Source organism: Aquarana catesbeiana, linkage group LG09, assembly GCF_042186555.1.
Source record: "Aquarana catesbeiana isolate 2022-GZ linkage group LG09, ASM4218655v1, whole genome shotgun sequence".
In the NCBI taxonomy this organism is placed as follows: Eukaryota; Metazoa; Chordata; class Amphibia; order Anura; family Ranidae; genus Aquarana; species Aquarana catesbeiana.
Window position 1 is genome coordinate 153,980,731 of NC_133332.1, and position 9,537 is coordinate 153,990,267.

The 9,537-nt window shown below is 45.6% G+C and overlaps 1 protein-coding gene across 1 annotated transcript; it reads left to right on the plus strand.

The window, feature by feature from the left end:
• Positions 1 to 2,795: 2,795 nt before the first annotated feature.
• HMGB3 (high mobility group box 3) lies at positions 2,796 to 7,197 on the plus strand. Its single transcript, XM_073599288.1, has 5 exons — positions 2,796 to 2,951; positions 5,222 to 5,378; positions 5,461 to 5,600; positions 5,730 to 5,904; positions 6,189 to 7,197. Exons 2-5 carry the CDS (start codon positions 5,229 to 5,231, stop codon positions 6,333 to 6,335), a joined length of 612 nt encoding a protein of 203 aa, XP_073455389.1. The 5' UTR covers positions 2,796 to 2,951; positions 5,222 to 5,228; the 3' UTR covers positions 6,336 to 7,197.
• Positions 7,198 to 9,537: the final 2,340 nt, after the last annotated feature.

Consider the following 9,537-nt stretch of genomic DNA (forward strand, 5'->3'; position numbering starts at 1 on the left):
TGTGTTTAGCAAAATAAAAAAATCACCAAATTGTGAACCCCCCCCCCCAACTTTTTCATAGTTATAAAATGTTGCAAACAAGTAATTTTTCTGCACTGATGGGTGGGCACTGATGAGGCATTGAGTCTGCACTGGTAGGCGACACTAATGGGCACTGATGAGGTACTGTTGGGACTGCACTGATTATCAGTGTACATGTCCCTTTTTACAGAAGCCGGTTATTGACTCTTCTCCCTTCCTCATGCTGTCAGCTTGAGGAAAGGGGTGCTGATGACCGGCTTCTGTTTACATTGTGATCAGCTGTGATTTCACACATCTGAGCTAAAGAGCCAATCTGTGACCTGCAGTGTCCAGAGGACAGAGGATCAGAGCGTGGTGCGATCACGGAAGGATGTCACATGACTGCCTCCCAGAACTGGCTGGCTGCTCTGTAGCCATCATTTGGCTATAGTGCAGTCAGAAAGTGGTCAAAAGGCAACCCTTTTTGGCACCCAACATATATGTGTTACGTGGGTGTTAAGAGGTTAAGACCATAGAACCCAGGATACAAGGTTTATGCATGTTTGACATTTTGCTGTTTATATATGAAGAATATGTACTGGTATATTTTGATTAGGTAGCACAGTGGCTTAGTGGTTAGAATTTTTGCCATGCACCACTGGGTTTCAAATCCTTGTCAGGACACTTTCTGCATGGAGTCTGTATGTTCTCTGGTACTTTTGTAGGGTTCCTCCAGTACCCTGGTTTCCTCCCATACTCCAAAGAGATGCTGAAAGGGTTTGGATGATTCTTGTCCAATTTATATTGGGAGAGTACTTATGCACTCTGGGTTGGATGTGGGTGGATTTATCAGAATCTCCGAATCCTAGCATAATGAATAAAACGAAATTTTATTTTGGATTAATTATGTTAGGATTTGGATATTTTGATGGATCCACCTCCATCCAACCCAAACACAATAGGAAGGAATCTTCCTGGTTTCACCTTTATACCTTATTGTATTTATTGCAGTATTTTTCTATTTAATATGTACTGCATTTTTATAATAATGAAAATTGTTAATGCAACATAAAAACATGGATCCAAATTAATTATGTTTCGGATTTGTTGAGAATTGGTTACTATTGTGATTTGGGGATTTTTGTATACATCTGAATAATGAAAATTTTTGTTTGGCATTTTGATTTGTAGAGCTATGAATCTCACATGTCTACTTCAAGCTCATGCCTGCGCTCGGGGTTGACTGACTAGCCTGCGTTCGGAGGTGGGGGTGACTATGGCGTGCCTGCGCTGGGGGGTGAGGGTGACCATGACGTGCCTGCGCTGGGGGGTGAGGGTGACCATGACGTGCCTGCGCTGGGGGGGTGTGTGACCATGCCGTGCCTGCGCTCAGTGGGGGTGAGGGTGACGATGACGTGCCTGCGCTGGGGGGGGTGACGATGACGTGCCTGCGCTGGGGGGGGGGTGACGACGACGTGCCTGCGCTGGGGGGGGGTGACGACGACGTGCCTGCGCTGGGGGGGGATGACGATGACGTGCCTGCGCTGGGGGGGGGTGACGATGACGTGCCTGCGCTGGGGGGGGATGACGATGACGTGCCTGCGCTGGGGGGGGATGACGATGACGTGCCTGCGCTGGGGGGGGGATGACGATGACGTGCCTGCGCTGGGGGGGGATGACGATGACGTGCCTGCGCTGGGGGGGGGATGACGATGACGTGCCTGCGCTGGGGGGGGGATGACGATGACGTGCCTGCGCTGGGGGGGGATGACGATGACGTGCCTGCGCTGGGGGGGGGATGACGATGACGTGCCTGCGCTGGGGGGGGGATGACGATGACGTGCCTGCGCTGGGGGGGGGACGATGACGTGCCTGCGCTGGGGGGGGATGACGATGACGTGCCTGCGCTGGGGGGGGGATGACGATGACGTGCCTGCGCTGGGGGGGGGATGACGATGACGTGCCTGCGCTGGGGGGGGGGGGGGGGTGACCATGACGTGCCTGCGCTGGGGGGGGGGGTGTGTGTGTGTGACCATGACGTGCATGCGCTCGGTGAGGGGGGTGTGACCATGACGTGCCTGCGTTGGGGGGGGGGGGGGGGGTGTGTGTGACCATGACGTGCCTGCGCTGGGGGGGGGGTGTGTGTGTGACCATGATGTGCCTGCGCTTGGTGAGGGGGGTGACCATGACGTGCCTGCGCTCGGAGGTTGGGGTGAAGTGCCTGCGCTCGGGGGTGTGTGACGTGTGACTGATGCCTCATCCATGTGAGCATATATGTATATGAATGCATTTTGGTGCCTAGAATAAAGAAATATTAGTACGGGTTTCTGCGCATACGCTTTTTAAAACTTCATCCATGCATAGAATTGGATATCAAAACGTGGATTTTTTTTTTTTTTGGTGGATTTTTATTCCATGTGCAGCAATAAATGACTATTATGGTGTGAATAGGGCTTTATTGTAGAAGAGATATATAATAGTAAACCTTCCAGGGAGGAATTATGAAGTGTAGGTTTCTTTGCTCATACTAGATCCGGTAACACATAGCAGGCCCGTTCTAAGTATGTTGATTGCAGTCTATAATAGAGTGGGTGTTGTTCTCCAATGGGCGCTGAGCGCGGGGCTCTGCACACAGTGTACACAGCGTGACGTCGCTCCACACACACATTACAATAGGAAAACACTGCCCGTGTTTTGCACCTTCGTTCCATATCCCCAGGCGGGTGTTCTTTTTGAATGAATGACGTCGCCGGAGCGGCGTCCAATGGGATTGGTGGGCGTGGTGAATATTGATGAGGCGCCGGCCCAATGACCGGGCTGGGAGGTTGTTTTAAACGGGGAGTGCGCTCTAGCCAATCAGCTCGTTCTCGTAGTAAGCTAGCGCGAGGTTGCGAGTCAAGCTTTTAGTTGTGAGCGGCGTGCGCAGGATTCACACCAGGCGAACAATACAGGTAGGTCCAGCACGGTCTGTGTGTGTGAGGGGACCGGGGGGGGGGGACAAGTCCGGGGAGCCCCGGGCTCACTTCTAGCGCCGTTCTCTAGTGGTGGTCGGGCTGTGTGGTGGTGGTCGGGCTGTGTGGTAGAATTATGTGTGTGAGGGGTAGGGATCCCGCGGACGGGTAGAAGCCCCGTGTGTGTGGTGTGGTGTAGAATGGATGAGGTGTACGGTGTGGCCCCTGAGCGGAGTGTGGCCCCTGGAGGGCTCGGTGTGTCTGCAGTATCATGGCTGTCCCTGTCATCTCCTTGTTGTCTTGGGAGGAAGGGGGGGGTGACCGGGGTGGGGGGAGGGTGACCCGCTCTTATCTCCCCGGTGCCCCCCCTCTCCCGGTCGGTCGGTGTGTGAGGGAGAAAAGGAGAGGGTGTCCCCGGTGCCTAAAACAAATGTCGGTTCTCATCTCCTCCTCCCCCCCCCCCCCGTACCCCGGAACCTCCGACCCCCCCCACCCTGCTCCCCGCCCTGTCCCCTCCCGTCTCCCGCCAGTTGGGGTGTTGTTGGCGGTCCGGTGTGTCTCTCCGGTACTTTTCCCCGCCGCCCCCCCCTCTGCCTGTCATGGCTGATCGCAGCTCTTTGTTATACATGGGATTGCGCTAAGCCTCAACGACGAGGGAGGGAGGAGGAGGGGGGGGGCGCTCCGAAAACCGGCCACTGCCGCCCTCCCCGGGGGACCCGCTCTACGGGGACAACCGATTGTGAGAGACAATCGCCTGCTCTTTCTGGGGACACCGGACCGGTCCGGATCGGTGCGGGCAGAGCGGAGCAGTGCCGGCGGGAAATGCGCGCTGTGTGCATTGCAGGCTGTGTACTGAGGGGAGAGGAGAAGAAGCCATTTTAGTGAATGGAGAGCAAAGCGGAGAGAGAGATCTAGATAGAGAGGAATGGAAGGACCGGCCGCCTCTCTATGTACACCGAGGGGGGACACCCTGCACCCCACCACTACCCGAACCCCCACACACCCCGCACCCCAATCTTCTACACACCATTTCAGGGTCACTTTCTTTCATCAACAAGCTTTCCACAAAATGGAAGATGAATTATTGGTGACCTGTCTCCGCTTCTCCCTCCCAGTGCAGAGCCTCTATGCAGAGGGACTGGGGCTGTGCCCGCCACGGACTACGGCAGCGCTACACACACCAACCCCCATCATTAGAATTATTATTACCACAAATTTTATTATATCCAGGGAGAGGGGTTATTCATTATTGCTTTTTTGGGATGACCTTATCTAACCCTACTTATATTAGATTTTTATGTTTTAGTGCTCTGTGTTGTAAATTTGTATATTTTAGACCTTCTCTACCCCCCCCCCCCTTTTTTTTTTTTTTTTTTTTTTTTTTTTCTTTCTCGGGAAAACAAAGACCCTGCCCCCCCCCCCCCCCTTTTTTTTTTTTTTTTTTTTTTTTTTTTTTTCTTTTGTTGCCGATTTTTTTTTTTTTTCCACTTTTGTGGTGGTTTTTTTTTTATTTATTTATTTTCTTCCTGTTCAATATATTTTTTTAAAGAGCCAATGTAGTTTTTCATTGGTCCTTCCCTGTTTTTGGTCAGTTTGGTGGGCGGAGCTATTGACACACAACTTGTTGTCATTGGCCAATATGTTTATTGAAGCGCCCCCTTCAGATCATCGGCTTGTACTGCATTTCAGTTGCAGTGAGCAAAATGCCTGATTGTCATATTTGCCAAGTGAACCTGTCTTTAACATTTCCTATGGGTCAACTTTTTATTTATTTTTGCGCTACAAAACCCACTGTATGTATGTGTATAGAGATTCTTTATAGCTCTATCTACATCTCTCTATCCCTGGGACAAGTATGCAGATAAGGACTTCTAGTCTTCTAGTCATCCTGATCTACATGCCTGCTTTGGGTTAGTTCCTCGGGATGTCTCAAAGCTGAAACATCACCGTAGCCATAGGGCAACTAACATTTTCAGATGTGGAGCCAACAATGAAAATGCTTTATTTTGTTTAAAAATGTGTGTGTGTGTGTGTGTGTATATGTGTGTATATATATGTATATATATATATATATATATATATATATATATATATATATATATATATATATAAAAATGTATTACTCTCTCAGATGGAGATCTCTCTATTCATCTTTTTTTTTTTTTTTTTTTTTTTCCTATGTTCAGACAGATGATTGAAAGCACCATATTCTAAATCTTTAAGTGTATCAGCTTCCATCTAAAGTATTGATTTTTATATTTTAATTACAGATTCAAAATGGCTAAAGGTGACCCGAAGAAGCCTAAAGGCAAGATGTCTGCTTATGCTTACTTTGTGCAGACGTGTCGTGAGGAACACAAAAAAAAGAATCCTGAAATCCCTGTGAACTTTGCAGAGTTTTCAAAGAAGTGCTCTGAAAGATGGAAGGTATGTATATTCTGCGACAAGAACAGGTTTTTGTTTCTTTAACGGATATGTTTAGTTGCTAAAAATGGCTTTTCTTTGCCAGACTATGTCCGCAAAAGAGAAGTCTAAGTTTGACGATATGGCAAAGGCAGACAAAGTGAGATATGACCGAGAAATGAAAGATTTCGGACCTGTTAAGGGAGGCAAGAAGAAGAAGGATCCAAATGCCCCAAAGAGGCCACCGTAAGTTATATTTTGTATTGTTAAAACCAGACTCCCTCCCCTTAAAAGGCCTTAAAGTAAGCTTTGTGCAGATATAACAAAATGTGTTGCTGGTCTGGAAGTAACCAATAACTTTTGCTTCTCCCATAGATCTGGATTCTTCCTATTCTGCTCAGAATTCCGTCCCAAAATCAAATCCACAAATCCTGGCATCTCCATCGGTGATGTTGCAAAAAAATTAGGTGAGATGTGGAACAACCTGAGTGATGGTGAGAAGCAACCCTACAACATTAAGGCTGGCAAGCTGAAAGAGAAATATGAAAAGGTAATACTTTTACTACTTTAAAGTGAACTTTATATTTCTTTTTCCAGTGCACCAAATGCGTAAAAGAATTGTAACTCAACTCTTCCCTTTCACAATGTCATAGCAGTGGGTTAGCTAATATCTATGAAAACCAGCCACCCCCCAAGGTTAATGCATGATTTTACCATACAACTTGTCTCGGTGCCAGCAGTTATTTTCTTGAATCTTGCGGTTTAGACAATATCGCTTCTCAAAGATGGCTTGTTCCATGCAGTAACTGACCTTTTTCCAAATTTTTCCTAAAGGATGTTGCCGACTACAAATCCAAAGGAAAAGTTGACGGTGCTAAGTGTGCTCCTAAGTTGCCCAGAAAAAAAATAGAGGATGATGACGACGATGAAGAAGATGATGAAGACGAGGAGGAAGATGACGACGAAGAGGATGATGAATGAAGTTGTACAATTGTGAATCTCATAGAGTAGGGGGAACCACCTTCGGCTGCCATCTTATATGATGGTCAACTGCCGTTTATTAGGTTTAATTGCAAAAATTTGGGTTCTGATATCATAGTTTCAAAAATGATGCTCTTGGAGTTGTAACTGGTTTACATTACATAGCTGTGTGTGTAAAACGAGCAATCTGAAACTGTATCAAAGCTGTACATATTTCAAAACATTTTTAAAAACGGGCGCTCTAGTGTTCTCCTCACTCTGTGCACTTTGCTGTTGGTGTATCAAAGCATTTAAAAATGTTTCAAGCATTTTTTTTCCCTTTTAATTTAAGGTGTTACTAAATGGTTATTTAGAAAATCCTGGGTTATAAACTGTACATATCTGTAATCTGTAAACTAGACAAATTCTTATGGTGCATATTTTTGGAGCTGATAGTACCTCAGGGTTTAAGAACATCCCTGGCTTAAAAAAAAAAATCCATTTTGGGTTTGTCATTTTGGCCCAAAGCATGCACGTCAAGACTTACACTACATCGGGCGTCTATTTAGCTTAAAAGTTGTCTTTCTGTATATAGTGAAATAGATTTCTGCTGTTAGTTGTTGAAAGGAGTTCAGCTGGCATGAGAAATGTATGGGTTTATTATATATAATAATTTTTTTTTTTTTATTTAGAGAAGTGCAGTAGTTTTTTTAAACAAAGACTGTAGGCACATCTTCACCCTAAAGTGAAGACTGAGTACAGGAATACTGAGTTGAAAAACATTCTGTGCTTATAAATTGCATTGCATTGTTCTGTTTTTTTTTATGTTTGTTTAGAATGCTGAAATGTTTTTGAGGCAAATAAAACAGTATTACATTTTTAAGACTGTTCTTTATAAAATTGTTATAATTCTATGTCAGTCCTGGCTTCAATCATGTTGGACATTAGTCATTAGTGATTGTGTAAAAGGGTAGAGACATAGAATTTGTGCATCTGATAGTCAGTAGATGCAACATCACCATCCTACGTGGGGCCAGACATAACATAAGGCAAACATGGTTTTCACAGGCTTTTTTTGTTAAATTTGGAATATTGGAAATAAAATCTTAGGGGTGTTTTTGACTTCCCATGTGTATTTTTAAAGAAAGGGAAAAAAAAACCTAGTTATTATGCTGTCTTTTGACTTCAAAGAGAAGTCAAAAGGCAGCATAATAACTAGGACCGATGCTGCATACCCACCTAGGTGGATGCAGCATATGTCCCCTGCCGCCTCCACACCAAGAACTGAACAAGCAGATACTTGATTGGTTTTCAGCGTCCAGTGAGCAGAAAGTTGGTGACTGTCGCTCTGCTCTGCCCCAAACCCCAGGCTGTGGAGGGGGGGCGGGAGTGGCTGGCTCAGGTGCTTTAGCGGTACGCTGATAAGCTGAGCCAGTTGCTACTCATGTTATCTAGGACACTAGTCGGGATCTATCTAGAGTCTGGACCAGCTGAGTTATGCCAGTGGTGAGGGGGCTTTAGCCTGCTGTCAGCTGAATACAGTTTGCAGAACTATGGGCACTCCTTTGCCTAAGTGGCAAAGTAGGGTCAAAAGAACTTGGGTTCCAGGAGGGTACATGTGATCAGCAATGCCCAGACAGAGGGCCAGGGGTCCTGCAGCCTCCTAGGACAGTCAGAGGAGAATAAAAACTACAAGCTTTAACCGGACATGCATAGAAGTCACTAGACTGCTATATACTGCTGATGAGAAAGTATTTAACAGTTTATATTTACGAAAATAATTGCCTTTTCATGTTCTCTGTACTTTGGGGGGACCAGATATAGTGGATGCAGGGCCCTACGTTTTAATAACACTTTAAGTACTTTGAATTTATTAGATGATCTGGATTAAACCTACAGATCCAGAATAATCAGAAGCCCTTATCTACATACTTGCTAGAGGTCAGTACTTCATGCTAGGAAGGTCATTATAAAAGCCGGGTTAGCATTTTCTTGATCAGTAATGGCAGCCTCCCTTTTTACTACTTCTTTCTTTTTTTTTTTTTTAATATTTTTTATTGCATTTTAACATGCATGCATAAAGTCAGACAGAACAGTAACACAAAATACAGAATGCTCCTGTTGCAGCTTATAGCGGAAAGGAGAGAGTGCATCATACAGACCTTATACTAGGCATTGCAAAATGCGTCTGACATGGGTATCAATCGTGGGAGGTTGGTACTATAGTTCCAAACATCATAAATTTGACAGAGTTCAGGGTAGTAGTACAATACAAAATTCACAGTGAAATCTTCATTTATGGCAGTATAAGGGGAGAGGGTCAGAGGATTAGCTAGCCACCTGCCCCATATTTTGTGGAATGTTTTATTCCTCATTCGAATATCAAAGGTATGCTTGTATAGAGGCAGGGACTCATTAACCAGTTTTAACCAAAGATTCAGAGTCGCTGATCCCTTTCATATCGGTAGAAGGGACTTCCTTGCATTAAAAATAGAGAATACAAAGCAGTCTCTTGGCCTGGAAGGAAATAGTGAGGTCGCCAAAGATGCCCAGAAGACAATTTTTGGGGTTGATTTATATTTGGGAGACCCAGAGATGAAGGAGCCTATGTTCACCCAGAAATCCTGTACTATGGGACAGGTCCAGAAGCAGTGGATAAAATCGTCAGTTTGCAGAAAATGGGAATATCCCCCTCTGCTGAATGCTTCCTGGGATGTGGCCATTCTAGCCGGGGTGAGGTGTGAATGGTGAAAGATTTTAAGTTGGATTACCCTGTCCCTGGAGGAGATAACTGAGGTCTTAAATGTGTCACATAATATGTAATAGGGATATCTATGGAGTCCCATTTCTCTTGTGCTCTCTGGAATCTAGAGTTGGTGCCTGAGGGCTGAATAATTATTTTGAGAAGTTTTGTTTGGTCCGGGGATCTCAGGAGTTTTTCCAGGTTAGGTGCCCTAATAGGACTATCTAGGGAACCAAACTGTACTCGTACTGCATGTCTAAGCTGGTAATAATAAAATAGATGGGAATGTGGTAGGTCAAAGTCTAAGCGCATCAGAGAAGCATTTGAAACCCTGAGGGGTGTATATGTGGCATAAGTACATAATTCCCCTGAACATCCATGTCGGGTCAGGCAGGGTATATAACTCCTTAAGAGTAGGGTTAAACCACAGTGGACTATTGGTAGAGGCCAGCCAGGAGTCTTTTGAAAGCTTTGCTACCA

Coding starts and splice junctions, on each gene's coding strand:
- HMGB3 (XM_073599288.1), top strand. CDS start 5,229: ATGGCTAAAGGTGACCCGAAGAAGCCTAAAGGCAAGATGTCTGCTTAT. Junction 5,379..5,460: donor AGTGCTCTGAAAGATGGAAG/GTATGTATATTC, acceptor TTTCTTTGCCAG/ACTATGTCCGCAAAAGAGAA. Junction 5,905..6,188: donor TGAAAGAGAAATATGAAAAG/GTAATACTTTTA, acceptor TTTTTCCTAAAG/GATGTTGCCGACTACAAATC.